The sequence below is a fragment of the Callionymus lyra genome, chromosome 8 (genome assembly GCF_982586985.1).
Source record: "Callionymus lyra chromosome 8, fCalLyr1.hap1.1, whole genome shotgun sequence".
Lineage (NCBI taxonomy): Eukaryota > Metazoa > Chordata > Actinopteri > Syngnathiformes > Callionymidae > Callionymus > Callionymus lyra.
Window position 1 is genome coordinate 23,222,238 of NC_141825.1, and position 27,900 is coordinate 23,250,137.

Genomic DNA, 27,900 nt, shown 5'->3' on the forward strand with positions numbered 1-27,900 from the left:
TTATTATTATTATTATTATTATTAACCGTACCTGACTCTTCTTGCAACACACACACACACACACACACACACACACAATGAATAACCGCTGAGAAGTGAAACTTGCGTGTTCTCACCTATTGACCCTCGACCCACACACTATAGTTATATATTAAAATACTACAATTATTGACCTTCGATCAATTACTTTTTCCTCACAGGTGTGAATAATTTCAGAAAATGAATATCGACGTGGTGTTATCCTGCGAGTGAAGATGAATCAACGATGACACAATCTACACATTAAAACACACACACGGATGTAAACACACTTTCCTTCATTGTCAAAAAAGCTCTCAACAGGATTGACGACTCACTCGGCTAAGTGCCAGATGTGCCTCCCGCCCGTCAACCCCCCACCAGGACGGACACACACACACACACACACACACACACACACACACACACACACACACACACACACACACACACACACACACACACACACACACACACACACACACACACACACCGCTGGTCACGCTTGATTGATAACTTGTATTATTGATTACATTTCTGCATCTCCTGTGAGCAAAGATACGCGCACATACTGAAGAGGTGTGTGTGTGTGTGTCTGTGTGCACGAGTGTGTGTGTGTCTGTGCACGAGTGTGTGTATCGGGGGTCAAGTAATAGTAAATGGCTGCCGGGCTTTTAATCCCGAGATCAAAGACGTGATCAATGGTGGACCACCTGAGACACGGCATTGTGTGTGTGTGTGTGTGTGTGTGTGTGTGTGTGTGTGTGTGTGTGTGTGTGTGTGTGTGTGTGTGTGTGTGTGTGTGTGTGTGTGTGTGTGTGTGTGTGTGTGTGTGTGTGTGTGTGTGTGTGTGTGTGTGTTCGCTCTGGTGATGTCATCATGTGGGCGTGTCCCAGAGTCGATCAACGCTCGCATCATCAGACGGCGACGTTCGCGCCTCGTACCGATGTAACTCCGAACACTTGTCCTGCGTCAACGGTCTCGGGTTCTACTCCGAGTCTGGCCGGGTCGTGACCGAGACGCGTTTTGAATCTTAACCTCATATGTTGTTGATGATGTTCTGATCCCAAGAGTCACAGTTGAAGGTTTGGGTCAGAGTTGCTGGTGTGTTGTTGTTTCCCAGGCCCGCGAGTTGACTCTGCTCTCGGCCCATAATAACGCTCCGTTCAAACAGGCAACAATAGGACAGAAAATGTTCCCACGGGCGACTCCTGCTCTGTGTTTGCTCAACGGGTCGGAGCTTCTGTCTGGGCTCATCAGACTGAAAACTAGTTCAGGTGCTTTTGTTTTTTTTAAATAAACGACCGGTTTGCGCCTCCGCAGGTGGTGGTTCCGACCCGGGTGGGTCAGGTGTACGTGTACGACACCGTCAAGTCGGATCAGGACGAGTACGACGTCCCTCCTCGACATCTGCCGCCATCACAGCAGGACATCTACGATGTTCCCCCGGCACGCCAGCAGTTTAACACCCAGGTGAGATGACCTTGACTGTAGATTAGGGTGTGACTGGGCGAGAATCAGGCGATACAGACCACATGACTCTTGACGAAGTCGTAACTGCTTTCATTTGTTTTGAAACCAAAATATGTCCAAACATCAGCTTTAAAAGCTGCTGGAGTCACTGTATCCTCTCGTCCTCAGTCGTAACTGCTTTCATTTGTTTTCTTTTGAAACCAAAATATGTCCAAACATCAGCTTTAAAAGCTGCTGGAGTCACTGTATCCTCTCGTCCTCAGTCGTAACTGCTTTCATTTGTTTTGTTTTGAAACCAAAATATGTCCAAACATCAGCTTTAAAAGCTGCTGGAGTCACTGTATCCTCTCGTCCTCAGTCGTAACTGCTTTCATTTGTTTTGTTTTGAAACCAAAATATGTCCAAACATCAGCTTTAAAATCTGCTGGAGTCACTGTATCCTCTCGTCCTCAGTTGTAACTGCTTTCATTTGTTTTGTTTTGAAACCAAAATATGTCCAAACATCAGCTTTAAAATCTGCTCGAGTCACTGTATCCTCTCGTCCTCAGTCATCACCGGGATTTCATTTTTCCTTTAGCTGCAGAGGCTGTAATGACTGCTGCCATCTAGTGACCAGATGTTTAATTGCAAAACAAAAATAAATGAATGCGGTAAATATTTAAAAATTCAAAATTATTTTATTTTATAAACACACTGAGATATAAACATAAATGAACTATGATTGTAAGTACAATTATTTTAAGGAAAAACAAATGTGCTTCTAAATATTGATACAGTATCGTAAAAATAAACAAGCGATTATATCATTGGATCGATATTTTCTCACAGACACGTGAATCAGTCGACAGTTGAGGCTTCATTTGAGTTTCAATAAACATGTACACAACCTGTCATAATCAAGGAACACACACTATACAGCACATCAAATTCCTTTAAGGTCAAAGTGTGTATGTGTCTCTAGGATTTGTGTTTCACACACACACACACACACACACTCTGGCTTTATTCCGCACAGGCCAGTGTTTTCTGCTTAACAAGCGCACACGCACGCACGGACACACACGCACACACACACACACACGGACACACGCACGGACACGCACACACACACACGCACACACACACACACACACACGCACGGACACACACACACACTCTCTTGCACAGGGACAAAAGTAAAAGACTTGATGCTGACGCGTGGAAAGAGAAAGGTCAAACACAAGAGCAGCAAAAGAACTGGAAGAAGAGATGAGGAGGTGAGAGCAGGCGGGAGAAGATGGGGGAGGAGTGAGAGGAAAAGTAATCTGGGTTTAAAAGAGAAAAACCTGAGCAATGAAAGAGAAGAGGATAATGACTCGATTTAAAAGGAGGATGGAAGGAAAGAGGACGAGTGAGAAATATTTCTTTGTCGTTCCTCAGGTGTACGACACGCCGCCCATGGTGATGAAGGGGCCCTCTAGTGGACAAGACATATATGACACCCCGGCCAGCTCCATCAAGAGTGCTCAGCAGATGGTGAGTTTGGGGCGTTCTGCTGAGGTCACGGTTCAGAGTCGGACCTGCCATATGACCGGGTCGACTCTCCGCAGGTCTACGACTTCCCCCCGTCGGTCAGCAAGGACGTGTCGGAGCCGCTCAGAGAGGAGACCTACGACGTCCCGCCGCACTTCGCCAAGCTCAAGTCTCAGCCGCCGCTCCCCCCCGGGAAGTACCAGCGAGACGAGGACGACAACGAGCCCCCCATCCCCGAAGACGTCTACGACATCCCGCCCCCCATGCTGACCGACAAACGCCACCGGGTCAACCAGACGGGTCAGGAGATCTACGACATCCCGGCCAGCCTAAGGTCCGGTCACTCCGCTCAGGTCTACGACTTCCCCCGGGACAGGGAGGAGAGGGGGGGTGAGCAGTACGTCTACGACATCCCACCACAGGTGAAGCGTCTTCCCTCTTCTGGTGCCGCCAACGAAACCAGTCCCCTGACCTCGTCTCTTTGCCCTCAGGTGGTGCGCGACCCTCAGACCTCCGGGGATGACCTCTCCTTGTCCTTCAAGCGCCTGTCGGCCTCGAGCACCGGCAGCGTTCGCAGCAACCACTCAGCTTCTTCTCTGGACCTGGTACCAGTGCGAGACACCTCGTCCACGTTCCCGGACCCCATTGCCGGGAAGCCCCTGATCCTGGACCTGGAGCAGGCGATGGAGCGGCTGTCTCGGCTACAGCAGGCCGTCGAGTCCAGCGTCTCCCTCATGATGTCGTTCATCACTGGTAACTGGCGGAGCCCGCCCCACCTGGAGGGGAACCTGCTCGCCCTCCACCAGGCCGCGGACCGCGTCAGAGCCACGGTCCGGGACTTTCTCGAGTTCGCCCGCGGCGCCGTGGCCAACGCGGCACAAGCCACGGACCGAACGCTGCAGGCCAAGCTTGGCCGGCAGGTAGGGAAGATGGAGGATGTGTTCCAGAACTTGATCCAGCACAGCCAGGGCCTGGACGCCATCGCCTGGTCCCACGTCCAGCTCACGGCGCCCCCCGTGGGTGGAGACGCCCTGGACCGGCTGATCATGACCGCCAGGGGAATCCCGGACGACGCCAAGCAGCTGGCGTCGTTCCTGCACGGCAACGCCTCGCTGCTGTTCAAACGCAGCAACTGGCAGCAGCAGCAGCTGCCTCTGCCTCCCATCCCCGGAGAGCTGGGCGGCGGTCACATGACCGGATCGGGAAGTGGAAGCTACCAGGGAGGAGAGCGGGGAAGCATCCAGTCTCGACCCCTCCCCTCCCCGCCAAAGTTCACGGCTGCAGAGGAAGAGGAAGGTGTGGAGCGGTCGTACGAGACCACAGAGGAAGGATGGATGGAGGACTACGACTACGTCCATCTACAGGTACACACACATGCTGTGTCTCAAATCACATACTTCTCTTAGTATACTAGAAGTTAGTATGCATCAGGATAGTGTACGTACTAACTACTACGCAAAATCAACAGGTAGTATGTTTCAAATCAAACACTGCTGCTACACACTAACAGGAAATGATGCGACAGCTTCTTCTTCTACTACTAAAATCGAAATATTAGCAAGATATTTAAGCTGTTATCAGCAGCGAAGACGTGTCATCCTTCTACTGCTGCTGAAAATGCACCTGTAAGTATATGAATATATATGGATATATATGCGTATATATATATGCATATACTGTATATGCGTATATATATATGCATATATATGCATTTATATATGACGTAACTTCCGTTTACAACGTCACTAAGATGGCGGCCGTTTAGGGTAGATAGTGTCATCGAACCATATTCAGTTTTGTGGGCGTTTTAGTGACAATTAGTGTGTATGGAGCACTGCATTTACATACTAAGAATTGAGACGCACTTACGCAAAAAAAATACTAACTTTGAGTACGCAAGTATGCGATTTGAGACACAGTAACAGTCTCACACACACACACCATAACCGACGCACAATTTGTCAACATGGAAGATGAATAGAGTTAAATTAAACCAGTAGGAAAACAACTTGTGCATCACTGACGGTCATGTGTGTCTGCAGGGGAAGGAGGAGTTTGAGAAGAACCAAAAACAACTGCTGGAGAAAGGAAACATCACCAGACACAAGACTCAGCTGGAGCAGCAGCAGGTGTGTAGTCGTCATAATGTCACGGTTCTCATGACCAGCCGCTGACCTCTGACCTCTCGCTCTCCTCCAGATCAAACAGTTCGAGCGCCTGGAGCAGGAGGTGAGTCGACCCATCAACAACGACATGAGCGGCTGGGCCCCGCCCCCCAACCACCCGCTGGCCAATCAGAACGGAGGCCCGTCCTCCTCCTCTTCCTCGTCCTCCTGCCCGCCGTCCTCCAAACTCTGCCACGGCGACCGGCAGCTGCTGCTCTTCTACCAGGAGCAGTGCGAGCAGAACGTCACCACCGTGACCAACGCCATCGACGCCTTCTTCACCGCCGTCAACTCCAACCAGCCGCCGAAGATCTTCGTGGCGCACAGCAAGTTCGTCATCCTCAGCGCCCACAAGCTGGTGTTCATCGGCGACACGCTGTCGCGCCAGGCCAGGTCGCCCGAGGTGCGGGCGTGCGTGGCCCAGAGCAGCAACACGCTCTGCGAAAAACTCAAGGACATCGTCATCAGCACAAAGACGGCGGCGCTGCAGTACCCGTCGACGGGCGCCGCCCGGGACATGACGGAGCGCGTGCGCGAGCTGGCGGGCTGCACGCAGCATTTCAGGATGGTGTTGGGACAACTGCTGGTCATGTAGAGGTACTGCGCTCGGACTGGCAGAACCCGGATCCTGGAGGTCCGGGCGGACGTCTTGCTCTGCTGAGACCCTACCTCACCTTCCACTGGGACCACCCCCCCCCCCCCCTCCCCCCACATCCCCCCCTTAGAGGAGCGTTCGTGACGTGGGCTGGGCCGCTGTTGTAAAAATAATCTGTAAATATTGAGTATTTAGCCGAGAGAAACTTCCACTATATAAATGAGTTGTTTTTTTGTTTTTTTTTTAAAGCAAACATTTGCGTCGCCGCCGGACTGATGCGGGTCACTCTCACTGTCGTGTTTGTCGTCGTGCGTCCCGCCTCCTCCGACTCACCCTGACAAAAAGGCACACTTTCCTAAAAACTGAACACTTTTGTAAGAGGCATGTTTGACTGCAGGAGTGTGATCAGGTGCAACGCCGGTGAATTAAAGTTGCTTTTCATCTTCTCCAGTCTCTTATCTTGACCCTTGACCCCACCCTCGACACCAACTGCAGGTCAAACCTCCCGTGACTCTAATGACGCGAAGGGAAGTTTCTGTCTATATTTGTGAACTTTTAAAAGTTGTATTGACGCATACAAACCACTAGAGGGTAGCAAACTTGCAAATGTATTTCTTTAGGCTTGAATTAGTTTCAGCTCATAGTTTTCTGTTTGACGAAAACAAAACGTGATTCAATAGTTAAAAAAAAGGTCCCATGAAGTCAAATATCAAACGGATATTTATTTTTGAATATAACAAACATGTATTTAATTGTTTTACAAATATAATGAATGTTTGTATATATTATAAAATAAATACTATTCTGCACAAAAATATTAATAATTTCTGAGGTAAAACCACAAAATTATGACTAAAACGTATTAACAAATTACCTTTATTTGAGAAGTAATTATGAATTTATTGTCATAATTAGACCAAAGTGGTTTCATCTTGACGGTAAAAGAGTAAGTAAGTAAGTGAGGAGGCCAGGGTCACAAAGCACTTAAACAATCAAAACAATATTCAATAAAATATATACTTAAAAGATCAAGACAACACAGAGAACAACACAGTTCCAGAAAATCAAGGAAAAGTCAAATAAAAGTCTCTTGATGGAGTTTTTAAACGATTAAAATGACCACATAATGATATTAATGTTCTAATTTGGATTCATCAAGAGTTTGTTTGAGTCCGTCTTAAGTGTCTCTGAACTGCAGGTGGCGCCCTCTCGACAAGGTGCATCTGTAAAGTTGTTAAAACGATCAAATTCCGCTTGTTTTTCTGCCTCTGCTCGTGTCCAGACTCACAGTTTCGTGCCTCCTGGTGAGTCCCTGAAGGTGCAGAGAGTCCGAGCTTCTCGGGTCAACTTGACGAGTAGCGCCGCAGCTGGATGTTGAGCCAGATGTTGCGTCGCTGACCCCACCCGCCCGGGGCCTCCACCTCCCACAGTCGCTCCCTCAGCGGCGGCCGTTGATCCAGGAAACATCTGCACACTTGACGCCAGGAGGTGAGAGTCCATGCCTGAGCGTAAACGGACACCTGAGAGCGCCCCCTACCTGCCGCCATGGCGGGAGACAGCGGCGCGCTGAGTCCGAGCTGCTCCTCCTCGCTGCTGAAGGAGGCGCAGAAGTCCTGCAGCATGAGGAGGCCGAAGCCTCGTCTCCTCCAGCGCCGCCGCACCAGGACGGTGTCGAGGACAGGAAGTAGGTAGCAGCTGCTGCTCCAGCCGTCACACAGACTTCCTGGAACATATGATCTGTAGATTATTTAGGGACACCCTGGACAGCCTTTTAATAATTGGAGTTCCAATGGAAAAACAGAGACAGTGAATGATTATAAGATGAAGAAGTCTTAACAGACCATAATAATCAAGATGATGACGTTGATCTATTAACATATTGACAATAAGGAACTTTGATGATGGACTTGTTGTCGAGTCAGAGTCAGTGTGTGTAGCTGCTGTGGTAGAACTTGAAACATTCCTGAACTGAAACTAAACTCATTTATTGATGATGGTTTTACACAAACATGTGAAACACTGAACTAGTCCTTGAACTCACTCCCTCTCAGTGAACTCATCACTACAGCTAATGGATTTTTACCCTCATCATGCATAAGGGTGTGAAAAAATATAAATACACTAATACATATATATATATATATTGCATACAGTATATCTTGTTTTTTCAGTTCTTTTGTTCAAAAAAGCATGTTTTAAAATAAAAAACAACTCTTTTTTTATTTCTAATTAACATGAAAATATTCACAAAGTTTGTTCATTTTGCGTTTCAATTAAACTTCCAGCCGCTAGATGGCAACAGACATTATGTCCTCCACAGCTAAAGGAACAATGAAATCCCAGCGATGACTGAGGACGAGAGGATACAGTGACTCCAGCAGTTTTTAAAGTTGATGTTTGGACATATTTTGCTTTGAAAACAAATGAAATCAGTTACGACTTCGTCAAGAGTCATGTGGTCTGTAAATACTACAACACCAGAGTCAAGTACTGGACAATACTACACATATATACTTGTTACTACAGTATCACAACACCAGAGTTAAGTACTGGACAATACTACACATATATACTTGTTACTACACTATCACAACACCAGAGTCAAGTACTGGACAATACTACACATATATACTTGTTACTACACTATCACAACACCAGAGTTAAGTACTGGACAATACTACACATATATACTTGTTACTACACTATCACAACACCAGAGTCAAGTACTGGACAATACTACACATATATACTTGTTACTACACTATCACAACACCAGAATCAAGTACTCGGCAATACTACACATATATACTTGTTACTACACTATCACAACACCAGAGTCAAGTACTGGACAATACTACACATATATACTTGTTACTACAGTATCACAACACCAGAGTCAAGTACTCGACAATACTACACATATATACTTGTTATTACACTATCACAACACCACCAGAGTCAAGTACTCCACAATACTACACATATATACTTGTTACTACACTATCACAACACCAGAGTCAAGTACTCCACAATACTACACATATATACTTGTTACTACAGTATTACAATATATGGAATCGCCAGATTCTTGACAATACACACCTAATCATGTATACTTGGAAAGCAATTTTCCTGCTGTCAGAAACGGTTTGAAATTACTTTTAACGTCAGTTTTTTTCTGACCTCCAAAGTAGTTCTTTTAACAGTTGAGAGTACAACCATCGATCCAGTACCTTTGTGCTTGACAGAGTAGAATCCCACCGCCTCCCCCTCCTCCCACAGCAGCCTGCAGCTCTCGGTCCGCAGGTGAGGACTGAACATCTTCTCCTGCCCTTCAGTCAGGACCTGAGCCAGCAGGAAGACCAGCACCCGCTCCATCAGCGACCGCACCTGCAACAGTCCGCTGCGACACTTGTCCGTGGTCTCCAGCACCTGGTCCACGCTCCACCAGCGACCGCACAGGTACACGGCGACCACTGCAGCAGGGTGAGAACGAGAGAAGGTGTGAGTGTGTGAGCACCAGGTGAGGCAGGTGTGTCACACCTTCATCAGGCTGTTCGGGCGAGTGCAGGGTCAGAAGTGGACACTCGGGGTCTTCGAACATCAAGAACCGTCTGATGTTACTTTCTTGGATTAAAACCTGAAGGAAGCCAAAGACTCACATTTGATGACTCGTGACACATGACAGTGTGTGTGTGCGTGTGCGTGTGCGTGTGCGTGTGTGCGTGTGCGTGTGTGCGTGTTTTCTCGCCTTCAGTGTGTGCGACTCAAACCACGTATGAGGTCCAGACTCCAGGGAGGACAGGCACGCATCACAGTCAGATACCAGGACAGTTTCATCCACGTCCGGGAGGTCGACGGGAAACATGTCTGGAACGACAGAAACACGTTAAATTCATACGTTAAATAATTTAATTTCTATATTGAAAGGTTGATTTTCGATCATTTAATACATACCCATACAGATAGAGTTTTATATTTTTATTCCAATAATTAAAAATAAAAATTCTAGTTCTTTAAAATTCAAAATAAAAATGATGCTATATTAGAGATTATACCAAAAAAGTGCAGAACTGATTGATCGAACTTTCAGCCAATCATGCGACACACAGACGATCATGTGACGTCGTAGAAGAATTTATTTAGACAACATTTAAAATGCTACAAATAAAATAAACATGTTAAATTTAGAATTTGTTTCTTTGAATTGTAGGAATTACAGTTTGGAATTATCTTGGGAAATATATATTTTAAATTCAACCATTAAATACATTAATGATTACATTTAAATAAATAAACGTTTAAATATAGATATTATTGAATTCGATTATTCAATATTACGATATCCGTCCAGAGTCCAACAATGTTTCTTAAGCAACTTTCTCATTTTATTTCTCTTTAGGACGAGCAGAACTTCTCATCATCCACACCTGTCACTCACAAATTACATTTCAATCACATACTGGCACTATGATGTTTATTTTATTTAGATATATGGATTGCAGCATTACTAAAGATTTTAAAAGCTAACTTAGTTTAAAGAAAAAATATTCATAAATAATTAAAACAAGACGAACATACTGTACATAGGTCCTATACAGAATAATATGATACTAATAAACAAACACATCTGAACAAAATAGCAGGTTAACAAAAGATTATAACATAAAAACAAAAACAAAATATAAATACTCTCACCAAAAAAAACGTTTACAACAACAAACCGACAGAAAAAGAAAGTAAAGTAATATCAACTTTTTACATTCTAGTATAATTATATAAGTACTTATATATTAATAATAAGCTTTTTTTTTTAAACTTGCAATCTTTTTAAAACTTTAAAAAGTAGTAGTTTTAGAGATTACGAGTAGACGCAGGTATATGACGTCAGCTGGCGCTTACAGAACGAAGTGAACTTTGACCTTCTAACTTAGCTAGCAAACAAAGCTAACCCTGGTCGCTGTTCTCGCATGAAATATGAACATATGACTGTATTAAAGATGTTTTTAAGATAAATCTGTTCACTCACTTGACACCAGAAGAACCTATAGACTCCACCTCAGACTTCCTGGATACACTGTGATGCTGCAGCGCCACCTGCTGTCAGGTGAACCACACTTCTGCCAGAGTTTTAATTTATGACTCTATTTGTCCTCTCTATTCGAAGTTCTCAATATGTTTACATAGTGTCTTTGCTTGGTGTCAAGTGAGGATGTGATCTGAACCCTAAACAGCCAAAGTAGAAATACAAACACACTTGTGTAGAAAAAACGGTGTGTTCATTAACAATATATGAATATATATCAAACAAAAATATATTTTTTAAAGTTGTTCCTGAAAGAAACTGGCAGCCAGTGAAGAGTTTAACGATCGGAGAAATGTGAGTTCTTCTACTAGAGCGGGTCAGAATTCTGGCTGCAGAGTTTTGTATCAACTGCAGACAAAACAGATCCTTCTTGTTTAGACACAAAAATAAACAATAGTCCAGACGAGAAGATACAAACACATGGATTATAAACTCCAGATTGTGTTGAAACACCATTTTCCTAAATTTAGATATTTTTCTCAGTTGAAACAGTTTCTGGTCAGTTTTCTACAGTATTGAACAAGACACATGTGTTTGTCAAATACAACACCCAGATTTTACAGATGTTTTCGTTCATTTAGATGATTTTGAGTCCTATTTCACCTCAAAATTAAAGTCTCTTGATTATGGAATTTATAAAGAATATTAATGACGTCTCAAAACTGAACAAAAAAGAGCGATAGTAGATTTTTTATTTTCCTAAGTCCTCTTTTTTTTCCCCCAAGAGTTCCTCCCTTTACAGTTGTTCGTTGTGTATGATTTCTGACTTAATACCTTGATTCAACGATAGGTGGCGGCAGAGTCCCACTGATCTGGTGACACCTGAGTGTCTTAAGGCGATTGAACTTTCTGTCCTTTCACTGGTGTCCACATGTATCCTTGAGACATGACGGCGATGTTCTCCATTTTCAACCGGCCGGTTTTAGCCCTGCTCCACCCGACTGTACCTGGTCAGTGTTTCGTCTCCACCAGCGAGATGCGTCGAAGGAGATGCTGTTTTAGTTCCTGCATAACTCTGGTTCTGCTGTAGAGAAAGTAGACATGACTTCATCTGGTCTTGAAAAGTCTCTAGAACCGTCCCCAGAATCCATCTGCCCATGTTGACGACGATCTGGTCACGTTGTAGCAAAACTGTGAATTTTTTCTCTGTCACTTCTTCAACACAAACGTGGAACACTTTAGGTGCGTAGCAGATGAACTAATGCGACACACAACTTGGCAACAAAACGGGCAAAGAACCAGATTTAACTTTAGATTTAACAGGATCATTGTTTAATAAGAAATACAAACAATAGAGGGAATACAGAAACATTATTTAGTAGAATCGTGTCCTGCGATATAGCAACAGTGCCCTGAGTATAATTGAGTAATGTTGATAAACCAGTCTTGTGAAGAGCAACACTGTGACATTCTATGTGGTCAAAGTTTTAGTGGAGTTAGTGTCTGGTGATGAACGTGCATTAAACCTCGGTCGACTTAAGAGCCTCTCTCTGAAACCACTCGTGGACAACCTCCCTATGCTTCCGGCTCCACTCGATGTTTCTACGGATGCTCTCGATCGTCTCGTCCAGGTCTCTGCCAAGGTCGTGGTTTCTCGCCAAGGCCTCCAACTGAAAGACAAGAATAAAAAACATTAAGATTTAGTTCATTTTGGTGACTTTTGAAGGTATGTTCACAGGAAAACCTGATGTAGGCCTTGAGAGTAACCGATTCACGGTCAAGGCAGTGTAGGAGATTCTACTACTAGGATCTTGTGCTTTAAAATGGCAGCATTTTCATGGTCAATATGACCCACTGCCAGAAACAGGTTTGTCCCAATTGGGACTGAATTTGACAGTTTAGAATGGTCGGGGTTTTAAGAAAGGCATCCAGCATTTTAAGGTCAAAAGTGAAGGATGGAAACACTGATGGAAGACTTCAGTCATGTTTTGGTCTGTCAAGTTGGGAGTCAGAGCTGAGCTAAAAGTCACAGTGGTCATCAGCTATGTAGTGACTCGAGAACCAAATAGATACAAGATCTGGAGGTGTCCAGACTCTATCGTGAAGATAGAAGATCAGCCATCCAGGAGAAATTTGGAGTCACAGAGAGGAGGCCTCATGGCAAATGCTTTTCTGGACAGAAGCATTATTTGACTTAACACTGGCTGGAAGTCTTTGAAAGTTGCTGTTAAGGCACACATTGCATCACATTCATAATAAGTTGTTTGTAAGGGGTGATAATTACCTCTGACAGTTCAGTTTCCGTGGAGAATCTGTCAGCTACTGATCTTATCAGCATGGATGCACTCCTGAGAAGACAGATACATATTTTTTTTTGTCAATGTTTAAAAATACCTTTAAGAACCAGTAGTACCGCATCACTGAAAATGTGATCTGTTTTTCATGGAACAAACTATTCTAGTGGTTGAAATAGTTCAGTACCTATAGAGTGATGGACTCTGTGGTCTTAGATACTTTTGAATACAAAAATAAGTTGTAGGAAATGCTATTTCTATTTTTTGTATCCTTAGTTTGGTACTAAAACATCATCCCTACCCTAGTTCATCCCAGCTGTACCTTCAAGGCTGAGTACTATATCTTTTGGAACTCACTCTGGCAGCCAAACCATTGTTTGACTTAACCCTTTCTACAACGTTATAACCCGAACAGATATTCCATGAAACACTGTAGCCAAAAAATCTCCATGTTGTGAAGTGTTCTGTCGTCTTGTTTCGTCTCAGCCTCTTAGGGAATTTCCTGCATCATGCCCTCAGCTTAACATCACATTCCTTTTGTGCTTCTGCGTGAGAAGTCTGGGACAGAATCCCACTCTCCTTCTGGACTCCAGTTTGATCGTGTTCATATCTCAGATTTTGAACTCAAACAGACTTTTCAACCCGGACTTTTACTGCGCTGTGGAACCCCCTGAAGTTGTTTTCTAACTTAACGTTAGTCAACAGACAGTGGAAAAATTACTTTGAGCACCTTTGACACTTTCTAGTTATTTTTCAATTCATCTTTTCCCTGAGTTCCACCAAGAGTAAGATGGAGAGGCAATGATTGATTTTACTGGACCCTCGAGCCCCCTTAAAGCACAGCCTCAGAAATTTCCCCATTAAATTCAAAGCTGTTTGGGTGTCTACTGGTTGATGTTGATATTCTGAGAACGTTTTAACAACTGAAAAGAAGAAAACAACAAACCAGCCGATCCATTCATCACGGAATTGTTCCCAATGAGTTCTCATGAAGTCCCACGCCAGCTGGTGTCCGGCGACGTTACGGGCGATGTTGGCGACGACTATCTCTGCCTCCGCCATCGGTATTTTATTTTGGTCTAATGTGTACTCGAGGTATCTGTATCACAAAGAAAGAAATGTTTCAGGATTGTTGCACATCTGTGTTAAAAGGGGTCGGGGGTAAGTGGTGAGGGGACTAACAGCAGGTGTTTTGAGACTAAACCTTTTTACGTCGAAAATACTTTGGGTATTACATTCATTTAAAAACTCTGGGAAGTGGGATCTGTTCAGGGTGTCCCAATCTTCTTGCCCCGAGTAGCACGGGTAGGCTAATTGTTATTATGTATGTATTAACTCCAGACACCCGCGGTTTTGTGGTTGCATATCACCTTTGTAGCAAAGTTGTGTTGGTGGTGCAGGCGAGAAGTTTGTAATGGTTTGTTTGGTTGACAGACTGCGTCAGATTCCAGACGTTATCCCACTCCTCCTGCCCAGCTGTTGCCATGCCTTTGCAGAGAATCACGAACTGTAGATATTCCGTGAGCTGGTTCTCCTCGCTATAAAGATATGGCAGTAAAGGAGGGACATTATTAAGTTACATATGTGTGGCACAAAGAGATCGTCAATGTCATTTAAGACATTTTTGAATTCACCACAAGTTCACAAAAATAGCTTTTTGTATCTAAAGGGAAGCAAGTGGCAAAGCTACCGATGCAAACATTAGCATGCACCGGTAATGTAGTGATACACAGAGTTTTCAGTACATTGTATTGTTATTCGCGATCCAGTTGGCCAACGTCCTCGACGCCAATTCGATGCACTCTGGAAGGTCGCTTGAGCAGGCTAACTCGACTGCGATCTTCTGTAAGTATCTGGAACGAAGAAAAAAAAAGGTGTTGGTTTCCTAGTAAACCAAGTCACCGGTGCTTAATAGGATGTGTTGGATTCTACATCGCCATGTTTCAGACTCAATCCTTGTCTAATTCACTCAGAATTATGCGGTCATTGGTTCAGACTTGCGTCCCGTCAAAGGACCGTGTCCGATCTTTAATGATTCAAACTCACTTCCTGCTTAGCAACTAAAATCACCATAATTCCCTCAGGTTTCTGGGATCATAATTCAAACTCGCTTTCTGTCTTAAGACACTGAAATCTGTGGGATTCCAACCATCAACGCTAGTCTAAATCCAGGTCCAAGTGTCAGGGATCCACTTACAGAAAAAAAAAAAAAAATCCCGTCCAGTTCTTTTGTTGAACCTTGATACATGAATGGGGGCTTGATGGAACGTTAGCTGTCAGATGTGTAGATGTTTGGCAGGAAATAAGGTTTTGCGGTTTGTTCGGTTCTTGCACAACAATGTGCTGGCTCAGGCGATGACTCAGTTACAGCAAAATTTCCATGGAACGGTCCTAACAAGAAAAAGGTGTGCGTGGCACTCCACAGCCCACATCTACCAACGACGGGTGAGCTCGGAGATGTGTGTGCACGCAAAGACTCACACATGCTTCTCATTATCGCTTCAGTAGAGGACCAAGAATTCTAATGAAGTCAGGATAAGGCGGGTTATCCCAGAACCTCCATTAGAATCAGCTGTGGACGGAGAAAACACTCAAATAACGTCATGATAGATAATGAATCTCACTGTTGACTGAGGTCCTGAGGGATGGTTAAGTTGTCGGTGTAGTTCCTGAACATGTTGTAGATCCCTCTCACCTGGGTCCTCCAGTAGGCCTGCGAGGACACAGTCCAAGTTGAAGGGATGCAGACCTGAAACGCGACAGCTCACCAGATCTCAGACATGCCTGTATCAGTCCGTAAAACTCTGAGCGGTCAAACATTATGTTCCAGTTGAGCAGTTTATCCTCTAAAAAGATCCAGGGAAGGAAGGCTCTCTCGTGACGGAGGAACCGGGTCACATTCAAAGCCAGCGTTATGTCCACCATCTCCATCCTGAGGGCAGAAATCCAGGCTGTCATTTTTATCTTGTCAGGCCTGTTTTTCTGTTTTTCTGAAATAACAGGCCAGACACTGTTTAACACATTCATTTTCTGTCTCTTATCCCCCTTATTATGGGGGTCGATGGGGGGCTGGAGCATATCCCAGTTTCTTCAGACAAGAGGCAGGGGACACCCTGGACAGATTCCCCAAGTTCTCAATCAACATCTGGATGTTTTTGAACTGTGGGAGGAAACAAGAGTGCACGGAGTAAACCCATGCAAAAGGGGGAGAACATGCAAAGTCCACACAGAAAGGCTGCAACTTTTTTTTTCCCGTTAATGGCTTTACTTTCTTCTTCATCTTCTTGGGTGTCTATCTCCAGATTGAGTCATCAAACTTTATTACTTACTTTGTAAACTCAAATGCATTTTCAATCAGGCCCATCCTGTTCAGAACCGGGATTCTCTGTAAAGAAGAGAAACATTTAATAAACAACGAGCAGGATAACAAGTCTGTCAAACTTTATCAACTAAGGGACCATTTTAAAAAGCCAGGGGGAAGGAGTTAAGATAGAGATTGACAGAAAGTCTGTTTAAACTATCAGTGGCTCATTTAAGCATTAAGCGTTTAAACTTTGAAATCTTACTGTTAGTAAGTAAGTAAGTAATTTTTATTTGTTTAGCGTTTTTCCAGACCAGGGTCACAAAGCGCTTAAACAATCAAAACAATATTCAATAAAGTATATACTTTAAAGGGCAAGATAAAACTGATAACACAACAGGAGTTCCAGAAAATCAAGGAAAAGCCTGAACAAATAAAAACGTCTTAAGATGTTTCTTGAAATAGTCCGTAGATCCATCAAGCGCAAAGATAGAGGAAGATCGTTCCAAAGCTTAGGAGCAACAGCCTGGAAGGATTTCTCTCCTCTGGTCCTGAACCGTGTGCGTGGAACCATAAGTAGATTCTGATCCACAGACCTCAGGGGTGTAAGGCTGGATCAGATCACTGGTGTAAATAGGAGACTGACCACGAATAGCTCTGAAAGTAAGAACCAGAATTTTAAAGTTGATCCTGAAAGAAACTTGAAGCCAGTGAAGAGTTTTAAGGATCGGAGAAATGAGAGTTCTTCTAGAGAAGCGGGTCAGAATTCTCGCTGCAGAGTTCTGAATCAACTGCAGGCGAGACAGATCCTTCTTGTTAAGACATGAAAATAAACTGTAGCAATAGTCCATGCGAGAAGACACAAATGCATGGATTACAAGCTCTAGATCATGTTGTGAACATTTCCCTAAATTTAGAGTTGTTTCTCAGTTGAAGGAAACAGTTTCTGGTCAGTTTTCTGCAGTGTTGAACAAGACACATGTCTTTATCAAATACAACACCCAGGTTTCTCAGGCTCAGTTTGACAGACTGACTTAAGTCACCCAAGTACTGACTCAACCTTATGAACCTTATCATCAGGAGCAATCACCAGAGTTTCAGTTTTGTCCACATTTAGCTGCAAAGTGTTTTCACTCAGCCATTGTTTGATTTCTAGCAAACAATTGACTAAGCTGTTCAGCCTCTGGGGCTCAGTTGGATCAAAAGAGCAGTAGAGCTGGATGTCATCAGCAAAAATGTGATAAGCAATATCAGGAAATCTATGAACGATTTTACTGAGAGGAATCAAGTACAGCAAAAACAATAAAGGACCAAGAACAGAACCTTGAGGGACTCCACACAACAGATCTACCGATTTAGACCTCATTTGATTGGCAGATACACTAAAACTGCGCCCAGAAAGGTTCGATGAGAACCATTCTAACACAGACCCAAACAGTCCCACTTCATCCCTCAGTCTTCTTAGCAGGATCTGGTGATCAACTGTGTCAAAGGCTGAGGACAGATCCAAGAGAACCAGAGCAGTGAATTTACCCGAGTCAGCCGACATCATGATGTCACTGGACACTTTCAATAAAGCTATCTCCGTAGAGTGATGTTTACGGAAGCCAGACTGAAACTTCTCATGGATGTCGCTCTGATCCAGGAACAAAGACAGCTGTTCAGACACCACCTTCTCCAAGATCTTGGACAAGAAAGGGAGCTTAGAAATAGGCCTGAAATTACTGAGGTCAGTTGGGTCTAAGCCTGTTTTTTTGAGCAGAGGCTCCACAATGGCATGTTTAAATGCATTGGGAAAAAACCCTGTGGAAAGGGAGAGGTTCACCATATTGGTAACCCAAGAGCCAATTACATCAAATACTTTGATAAAAAGCCTACAATGAAGGATGTCATCTGAGCAAGAGGAGGGTTTCATCTTGTTCACTAGTGCCGAAATATCACCCAAAGATACAGCAGTGAAGGAAGACCAAGAGGAGGAGAGGGGCTCAGAGACAGTCAATTTAATTTTGTCAATGAAAAATCTCAACAATGCATTGCTGTCAGCTCAACAGAAGACAGGCGTACTGTCAATCCTTACCGCTGACTCAAGACAAGGCATCTTGTTTAACAACTTGATGACTTGACTTTAGATTCAATGGTCGTTGAACCATCTTGCGGGCCAGGTAAAAAGACTAGGTGGGCCAGAGTTTGAAATATATTCTCTCACCCATAGTCAAGCATTAAATGTTGTTCACGCAGCACAAGCTGCTTTATTAGCTTTAGCGCAATCGAGCGGGTTGCTTTGTTTTTGTGACTGGATGATTCCTTTAAGACTTTTTGAGTTTTTAATAAAATCGTTCAAGCAACCTTCGGAAATATGTTGACAAAGCTAGATGTCAGAGTTCGTGCAAAACCCTCGACGGTATCAGGCGTACATACTTCTATTATTACTTCGTCCTGGTGGTCTCAATTTGATCTCATCCAGGCAGTGCGGTTCCTGTTTGCCCAAAGCTTCAGGATTAAACTTTCAAACATCAACATCAGAAGCAGGAAGTTTTGCCGGAAGAGGTTCTTCACTCAGAGGTTTCCCCTCAAATATTCTGTCATTTCCTTTTGCTTTAATGTGGCCTTGAGGAGAAAAGCTGGAGACATTTGAAGGACTTTAAAGGGATCTGTAAACTGCAGATGCAAACTATACATATGCGTAAACACTGTGACAAAGAGCTAGATCCTATATCCACGAGTCACAGGACACATACAGATAAACAACCATTTCATGGAGTTGATAACCAGGACTAACCTTCAGCCTTGTTAACTTCTCACAACGAAGCAAACATCTGTCACCGCGACCATTTGATCATTGTTATGTACAGATGTTCAAACACGTGTTCGAGATGTATGACATGTCGAAGATGTCTTTTGGTACGTCCCAGCCGTGAAACGCACTCTTGCCAAATTTACATTCCGTCATTAAAGATTTTTCCTTGCACGTGTTACCACCATCTGGCCTCAATCCTCACATGTTCTCATGTTTTTTCTCATGTTCACAGTCACAAAAAGGGATCCAGAGTACTGATCTGAGAGAGTGCAAACTTGGTTCTTCAGATTCATCAGAGCTTCCATCACGTTGCAGAATTTCATTTTTCTTCAGTTGATTCATTTTCCCTCGCTGTATACATCACCATAAAACCCTGGGCTGTGATTGGTTAATGCTCAGATATACCTTCAGATTTGCGCATTTGAATGCGTCTTATTTCCAAAATGTTGCTCCGAGGTTTTAATTTTATCTCCACCTGTTCCACCGCGCCTGCATTTTCTTCTAAACCTCTGTCCATTACTCTTGTCCTGAAATACTGCTTTCACTCCTTCATCTTCACTCTGGCTCCCACCTCCCTCTCTCCTTCACACATGGATTATTTTGTTCACCTGATCCCTCCTGCTACCCCACTGCATTTCCATCTTAGCTCTTTAAAAGCCTAACTTGATACTTGGACACGGAGCTCCAGCCTTCTTAGAAAACATTTATCCTGAAATGCATTGCCGAGGGACTGGAAGTGAATGTTGTTTGTATCCATGTAGATCTGTTCTCTGAGGGGTTCCAGCCCATCATTTCCTGGAGTAAATCAATTCCGACCAACATCTGTGACTCACATGCAGGTCCGTTTCCAGCTGAATGAGGAGCCGCCGCCAGTTCTCCGGGTCGTAGTTGACTTTGTAATATCCAGTGTAGTTGACGTTGGCCAGGATCCACTCTCCGTTCCTGGACTTCAGTTCATCGCTCTGCACTGTTTTGACAGAGTCAACACAGTTTTGCCGACTCTTTGTGTAGCTGAAGATGTACCTTTGCTGTGGTTCTTCAGCAACACCAGGGAAGGTCCAGAAGAGCTCGTCATGACTTGGACCGGAACGTGCCACATCTGGCTGGAAAAGAACAAGCAGACATTAAGCAACTCGACACTGGGTTACTGTGTGTCCTGTCACACCTGGAACGGGTCGACGATTGGCTCCATTGCTCCTGGAGAACGTCCCCGGTGGTGGTGTTGATGGTGAGGAGAGGATATCCAGGCTGCGTCGTCCAGGTGGTCATGACCTCAGTGACATCTACGCGACCTCCGCTCTCATCGACAGCCTGTGAAGAGTCTGTGTCGTCATCGTCGCCTGAAACACCTGAGGGTGTCACTGGTCTCACCTGCTGAATGCAGTTCCAGAGCATGTACTGGTCCGTGTTGCTGTAGGCGAAGCTGTTCAGGTAGATCTGGAGCAAACAAGTTTTTTTCCTGCATCATTCATGCTCTCTTAACGTTCATCTCTCTCCCAATTTGGTCTCACAAAGTCCTGGATGAAACCAATTCATTGGGAAATCTTTCTTGTTACAAGTCCTTAAAAACGTAACTCTTGCCTTGCTTTCTGCCATCAGAAAAATGTTCTCATCACCTGCAGCTCTTGGGTTCCAATCAATGGTGGTATATTTCATTGTGTTGGCCCAAGAAAGCTCTTAATCCTGAAACATCTCTTTTCAGTTTGCTTCTGAAGTTTTTTGTTTTTTTTTTACCTTATTTTAAGTGTATGTACCTTGTGCAAAAGAAAGATGATTTATAGGCGGGAAAAAAATTCATAGGTAAGAAAATAAACTTCCAGGTGCTAAGTGGCAGCAATCATTAGGTCCTCCCCAGCTAAACAAGTAATTAAGCTAAAGCACTGAGGATGAGAGGATACAGTGAAAGCTAATGTTTCAACATATTTTCGTTTGAAAACAAATGAAAGCAGTTACGACTTCGTCAAGAGTTATGTTGTATGTAAATTCTGCAACACCAGAGTCAAGTACTCGACAATACTACTAATATAAACAGTACTTGTTACGACAGTATCACTATAGATTGTATCGTTGCCACTGTATAGTGATACGTATCGTATCAAGAGATTCTTCAAAATAGATACATTATAGCTTATGTGTAGAAAGTCAGAATGAAGTTATTTTCTTGTTCTTGTCAAGTCTATACCCAAAACAGTGACATTTTAAACCAAGACATTTTTCTTACTTTAATCCCTTTTAGGAAAACTTGTTCCTCAACAGCGCCTTCGAGCATCCTCAGTACAGCAGATCCCTACAGTTGAACATAGAACGTTAAGGCATGTAGTACCCTCCTGTTGACCAGGGAGTCTTAGACCAGTTCGGGTGTTTGTAAAGGTAAATTGCTCAAGATGGTCATGATGCTGGTTTGTAGAAGGCTTTACCTTGCTGTAGCTTATAGTGTCAAACAAACTGAACAGATCATCAACTGTCTGGATATATTCCGGCGGAACGCTGAGTGGGTGGGTCTGTAAGTCATCGTAGAGTTGAGCGCTGTGGAGTTGTCTTATTGCCATCAGGTCCACCTGTGGGACACGTGCGAGGTTGGTAAGAGCTTTGACTGATGTTGTTTAATTTGTGGCTAGCATCACTGCCATTCAAGTTGAGCTAACGTGATTGTTGTTGTTTTTGCGTCATTGAAAAACTGAACCAATGGAGGAAATAAGTTCAGTACTGGGGTCTGGGGGCCATATATATCCTATTATCATTATATGTGGCCTGCAGTAGCTTGAAACTGACTCAAAAGTCGCTTTTTGCTCATTTTCATAAAAACTGACAAATGTGAGAATTTGCGACAAAGCAGTTACACTATTACCAACAACACTCAAAACACAATTTTAATCTTCGATGGTGAGAAACCATTTCAATTTACACAACGTAGAACAAATTAAGAGCGTTTATATAATTTAATTTAATTTTAAGAGTACGTTTCTTTTCCACTTCCCAGCTGCCGTAGTTGATTTACTTACAAAATCAGGGCTGACGAGTTGCTTGACCACCACATGTGTCATGAAGCTGGCGAAGCCCTCGTTGAGCCAGATCTCGTTCCACCACTTCATCGTCACCAGGTTTCCAAACCACTGCAGGAGAGAACAACAACTCTTATTGACTAATATTCATTTGTTGACAAGAATATTTAAAGTAAAAATAAAAAAAGTGTTTTTAGTGGGCGGAGCTTAAGATCATTTTCTAATGTCAATATTTCAATGAAAAGAGAGTTTTGTCCAAACACACACTGATGATACAATAGAGTCACACATCTATTTAAGAGAAAATTAAACCAAAACTTGAACTTATTTTTCCTCCCAATAACACATTAACTATTGAAGACATATTCTCAAATACTTCCCTATACTGTATGTGTATTCATTGGTGGGTTGAATGTATGTCCTCTTTTTGTGTACTACTGCATTGTTAACATTGATAATGTTATCTCTTATTCAGATCTCAAAACATATTATTGTATTCTGTCTTTCCCAGGCAGCAGGGTTCAAAGGTTCAGGGTTCAGGGGCTCTGGGCATCTATTTCTTAACTTTTATGGACCTTGGTGCCATTGTGTTAAAAGTGCTGACTGTGAAGGACATATGTATTGGTAAAAGAAGGATGTTGCCATGTGTAACTGCTGTCCTTGTTCGTTTACGACTCTTAAAATGTCAAGACACAGAATTTATGCTCTACAGACCTGGTTTGAGATAACAAGTGTGAAGGAAGTCTGAAGATTCTTTGTTTAGGTCAGTGATTAGGTCAAACAACATCTGTTGTTCATAATGGAGTCAGATTTAGCGAAACATCCCAACTCAACCAACTTCACGTGTTTTGGGAGTGTCTAGAGGTCTTTAAAAGAAAGGACGACCTAAAGATTAGCTGCCACTCTCTGGAAGGATCTGGTGGGTGAACCAGGATGTCTGACAGATACTGGACCGACCTCGGAACTTCTGGTATTTCTGAATAATTTGCATTCTTTGTTAACTGTTGTATTCGAGGTCTTGTTTGGTCTACCTTTGTAATCATTCTTTACTATAAATACATTTATTGTTTTAATTCTAAAATGTTACTCTTCCTTGGATCAAACGAATGCGCAGAACTCATTAGACAGGAAAGAGAATTGAGTTTGCTTCACTATTCACATTTCTTTTTTATTTATTTCTTTTCTTATTTCATTTTTTTTGGCTTTAACAACATTCTTTATTTTCATCATATTTTGTCTATCATTTATATTTCAATAAATTGTGTCTAAAATAAAATTATTTGACCGTTTTTACAATTTATTAATTTCTTGAATTCATATTCACGCCCTTCCGGCATGTCTGAGGACGAGAGGATACAGTGGATTCAAGCAGCTTTTAAAGTTGATTTTTGGACATATTTTGGTTTGAAAACAAATGAAAGCAGTTACGACTTCGTCAAGACTCATGTGGTCTGTAAATACTACAACACCAGAGTCAAGTACTGGACAATACTTCACATATATACTTGTTACTACACTATCACAACACCAGAGTCAAGTACTCGACTATACTACACATATATACTTGTTACTACACTATCACAACACCAGAGTCAAGTACTGGACAATACTACACATATATACTTGTTACTACAGTATCACTATGTATGGTATCGTTGACACTGTATTGTGATACGTAACGTATTGTCAGATTCTTGCCAATACACACTCCTACTCATCACTCAAGCCTGAACCTGATGTGCCAGCTCGTGTGCGATGATGTGGATGACATCCACGCCCTCATAAAATGCCGTGGATTGATTGTGCAGCATGGAAGACTCCTTGTACGTGACCAGCCCCCAGTTCTCCATGGCTTCAGCGGACAGATCAGGTACTGCGATCTGATCTGTGTGACAACAACCCGCTCAGTCAGAATCATGCTCGGTCAATATGGTCGACAGTTTTAGACGTTGAGCTTCAGAACTTAATGACATAACTTGAAAATAAACAAATGTTTTGACAAAAACTCTTTGTCTTTCGAAAACTTAAACCTTATTTCGGGTTCATTTATGACTTTTATAGCTATTGAAGAACTTCCCAGCACACATTAGAAGCTACTCACTGGATACTGGATGACTTTGTTGCCTTGTTTTGCCACAGTTTCTATCTGCCACACTAAGATGTATCATCCGACCCATTATTGTAGTACCTGTTTGTTTTTTAATCAAGTTGCTGTCATTAAGTTGTCGTATTTTATATCTTTCACTTTGTACAACTTGTTTTTATTTTAATAATTTTACAAAATCAAAAAGGGTAAATCAATATTAACAAGCATTACATAAACAATATCAGACACAAAACTGACACAATTAGACATTTATGAAATAAATTAATATCAAAACATCAAAAACATCTATTAATTATTGAGTTAATATTTATGTAGTTTTTGAAAAAAAGAATAAGAGGCAGAAATAATATAAATGTTCTTCTCTTCTTCTCTGCTCCTTTAATCTATATAAATAAATGAACACAATTAAGTTTTGAATCAAATCAACTGTTTCACTAAACAACACTTACAAATATTCACTTCACTCAACAACAGCAATCTTACCCAGTTTACTCATGCTGTATTGGATTCCCAAATATTCCTCATACAATCTCAGAATACGTCCAGTGACGTTCACGGCCAGTGCAGTGTCTCCAGCATCAGTGGTCGAGGGCCGAGCGTGGATCTGCGGGGTCAATACAAGTGTAATTTTTACGACCACCACTGAACGCAACGTTATTAAAATCTCACAAGGAAGGAAAACTCTCTTAGTTTGAAACAGTTTGATATTTCGCTACTGTTTATTCCTCGGCTTTCCTGCTGGATAACGGCCTCGGTTCAGATCTGTGATCTTGTTCTATAGTTACTTTAGAGTAAGTAAGTAATTTATATTTGTAAAACGCTTTTCTAGACCAGGGTCACAAAGCGCTTAAACAATCAAAACAATACCTAATAATATATTTACTTAAAAGGTCAAGATAACACCGAGAACAACACAGGAGTCTCAGAGAATCTAGGAAAAGCCTGCACTAATAAAAACGCCTTGAGATGTTTCTTGAGGGAGTCAGTAGATCATCAAACACAGAGGGAGAGACAAAGCTGTCGACCCCAGGTATGAGGACAAATCCAGCTCACTCAAGGTCTTTGTCTTTTAGCTCTATCTGCTCTACGATAGACTCCTGGCTGAAGAAGATCTAACTGAAGATTCTTTCCATCTCTGTTCTTCCCTTCACTCTCGTACCAGACCAAACTATACTTGAACTTCTCAAATGTGGCCTGAGAACCATGGCCTCCGACTGATATGAAGGAGAAAGTCTCTTTCACTAACACGAGCCTGTGGTTTGTCGCATAAGTGTCAAACAGAAAAAACGTGTACCTGGATCTTCACCCGTGGATGTTCGGAGGTCAAGGCCGTGAACTCGGACACAGCGATGGCGAACAGGTACGTGGACATCTTCGGCGTGGGATGAAAGCGGGTGACTATCCAGTCCTCGTCGATGTCGCTGGACTCTTGGAGGGAGACACCGACGCGACAACGGCGTTACAGTCGCACTGATCTTTCGTCGACGAGTCGCCGTGTTTAATCACCTCGCACCGGCGCGTTCCCGATCGCGGTGGTGTTCCTTCTGTGGATCACCGTGACGTGGAAAACCGCCTTCATAGCCGGCTCGTCGAAACACGGAAACACTGACCTGGCGTCCGACGGTTGCAGATTAGTGAAGACCATAAACCTGATGACACATGAGCGACAGGTGTAAAGCTGGAGAACCACAGGGCTCCATCCTTGGCCTCTTTCGTGTTCCTTCCAGCTGGTTCATTTTTCATTGCATTATGGGAAACAAGCATCTTCAAGACATGAGGGCTGCGTTTAATACTTGTTTGATTTGCCCTCGTTGCTAAGGGCTAGTGAGCGAGGGCACATAAAACAAAGTGAGGCTCGGGGGCCACAGGAGGACTTTTCCCTGTATTTAAGTGACCCTCATCCTTTATTTCAAGTTATGATACACAAAAATGGAGAAATTATTGTCAAAGTATGTCCAGGGGTCACTCTAAGGTCACAGGTAATAGATATATTGATTCAACAATAGCAATTGAACAGAATAAAACACGTTTATAAAATAGTGCAATGTTAAAATAGAAAGACTATTGTGCAGGAAATACAGAAAGTATGAAGATATTTTCATATCAAATTAAATTCTTGATGTATCTTAGATCTCTGCATCGTAATGTTGACCTATTTTAACAAGTATTTGTCAGTTTGGATAATATTACAAATAGATTTATAAATGCCACCTTCTCAATGTCAACCACAAGTCACAGACTTACAGTACAACGACTCGCAGACGGAGCTACAGTAGAGAGCAGGATGGTGGAGTTTTGTTTGTCTTAAATAGATCACTGCTCATATCTAATCCATCCTTCAGTGCCAGTATAGCGTGGACACCCTCGGACCTCAGGCCTCGTCAACGAAAGTTGTCTCAAGTTCATGAGGTTTGAGCTTCAGTGGCTTTTTTTTTTTTCATCTTTAGCAGACGGGAAAAAAAAGCCTGTTTGTCTGCAAAGTTCTCTCTTATCAGGTCCCTCTGTTGTGGAATACCTTCCACCTGACGTCAGATCCTGGTCTGTCTAATCCAGATCTAATCGCCTTAATCCAAACATGGATGTTTTTACTCACCTTTCTGAACCTGATAAACTCTCATCATCCTTTTCTTCCGTGTACGTGCTCAGGAAAATACCTCTGTGACCTTCATGCAATTCCATCCGGAATTCCAAAAACAAGCTGTAGTTGCAGCCCTTCTCGAGGTCCTGGTTCAGTTGTATCTCCAGGATCTGACCCTTCTTCTCCTGGATGTTGTACACCGTTAGCGTCTGGTTGTTGTGGAGGTTCGTCACCACTGGACTGGAGATGTTCAGATCATAAGCATGGAGGACGATCTTGGTCGTCCTCTCCAGACACAGGAAGCGGACTGTTGAGTTTCCGATCACCAACCGTGTCCGGTCTGTGGCGGGTTCGTCCTTGATACTGGTGTAGAAGTGAGTCTGGAGGAACACGGTGTACTCGTCCGGCGAGAGGTTGTCTGGCAGACGGACAACGTAGATGACCCCGCGATCTCGGTAATAGACCACATAAGCCACGATGCCAATAATACATAAGGTGATCAGAAGGAGGACCCCGATGAAGATCTTGACCTTGTTGACAGTCCGCATCTTTAAACCGTTCCAAAGTTCAGACGCTTCTTCAACGTGTGAGGTGAACTTGGGAGCGACAGTGTTTCACAACCATTCCTGAGATTGTACTTGCCAACATCTGGAGGTGGTTACCATGGTCACAGGACCCGAGCAGGAAGGTTAGCTCCGGGAGATCTCAGATTATCCAAAAGGTGGTTTTGTCCTTCATCCGCTGGAGCGACCTGAAATCCATCGTGGAGAACTTCTGCAGAAGAGCTGCTGCGGTTCAAACGCCAGGAGAAAATATGTCCAGACACTCAGCAGACGGAGCGACAAACTTTCTACAAACTGGAAACATGTGAAGGAAAAGTGAAGCGAGGGCTGGGTTTGAACAGGAGGCAGAGAGAGGAGGAGGTGGACCAGGGAAACACACAAAGTGGAAAAAAAAGTGGATGAGATAGATAGATACCAATGAAGTGTTCCCTCGCTTTATCACGTCCAAGGGTTTTTGTTTTTGTCAAGT

General features: G+C 43.2%; 3 protein-coding genes across 4 annotated transcripts in view; 1 reads left to right on the top strand and 2 right to left on the bottom strand.

Annotated features, from left to right (window-relative positions):
- The window catches only part of bcar1 (BCAR1 scaffold protein, Cas family member), a 46,578-nt gene extending 40,369 nt beyond the window's left edge, over positions 1-6,209 (top strand). For both annotated transcript variants that reach the window (XM_087796620.1, XM_087796619.1), the window contains exons 3-8: positions 1,342-1,491; positions 2,911-3,006; positions 3,081-3,425; positions 3,495-4,367; positions 5,046-5,132; positions 5,203-6,209. In XM_087796620.1, coding sequence (XP_087652746.1) covers positions 1,342-1,491; positions 2,911-3,006; positions 3,081-3,425; positions 3,495-4,367; positions 5,046-5,132; positions 5,203-5,763 — 2,112 coding nt within the window. In that variant the 3' untranslated portion in view covers positions 5,764-6,209. The remainder of the gene's footprint in view (positions 1-1,341; positions 1,492-2,910; positions 3,007-3,080; positions 3,426-3,494; positions 4,368-5,045; positions 5,133-5,202) is intronic.
- A 139-nt stretch (positions 6,210-6,348) lies between these two features.
- fam169b (family with sequence similarity 169 member B) lies at positions 6,349-9,662 on the bottom strand. Its single transcript, XM_087796623.1, is given in 7 exon segments — positions 6,349-6,986; positions 7,052-7,237; positions 7,301-7,486; positions 8,997-9,239; positions 9,307-9,403; positions 9,515-9,631; positions 9,633-9,662. Coding segments are annotated over 6 exon segments (804 nt in total). The 3' UTR covers positions 6,349-6,986; positions 7,052-7,106.
- A 2,436-nt stretch (positions 9,663-12,098) lies between these two features.
- On the bottom strand, positions 12,099-27,723 carry anpeplb (alanyl aminopeptidase, membrane like b). Its single transcript, XM_087797938.1, has 20 exons — positions 26,884-27,723; positions 25,797-25,939; positions 25,585-25,718; positions 24,774-24,894; positions 23,917-24,068; positions 22,184-22,294; positions 21,599-21,739; positions 21,403-21,468; positions 20,553-20,618; positions 20,347-20,492; positions 20,205-20,284; positions 20,015-20,148; positions 16,413-16,468; positions 15,868-16,015; positions 15,708-15,796; positions 14,829-14,936; positions 14,454-14,621; positions 14,030-14,182; positions 13,074-13,137; positions 12,099-12,459 (listed from the first exon to the last, which is right to left on the bottom strand). The coding sequence occupies exons 1-20, from the start codon at positions 27,414-27,416 to the stop codon at positions 12,310-12,312; spliced, it is 2,763 nt and encodes a 920-aa protein (XP_087654064.1). The 5' UTR covers positions 27,417-27,723; the 3' UTR covers positions 12,099-12,309.
- Positions 27,724-27,900: the final 177 nt, after the last annotated feature.

Excerpts from the sequence above, each read along its gene's own strand:
- anpeplb (XM_087797938.1), bottom strand. The coding sequence starts at position 27,416 with ATGCGGACTGTCAACAAGGTCAAGATCTTCATCGGGGTCCTCCTTCTG. Across the intron at positions 15,797-15,867 it reads AGTTTTACGGACTGATACAG|GCCTACTGGAGGACCCAGGT; the intron begins GCATGTCTGAGA and ends GTGTCCTCGCAG. Across the intron at positions 14,622-14,828 it reads ATCGCGAATAACAATACAAT|CGAGGAGAACCAGCTCACGG; the intron begins GTACTGAAAACT and ends ATATCTTTATAG.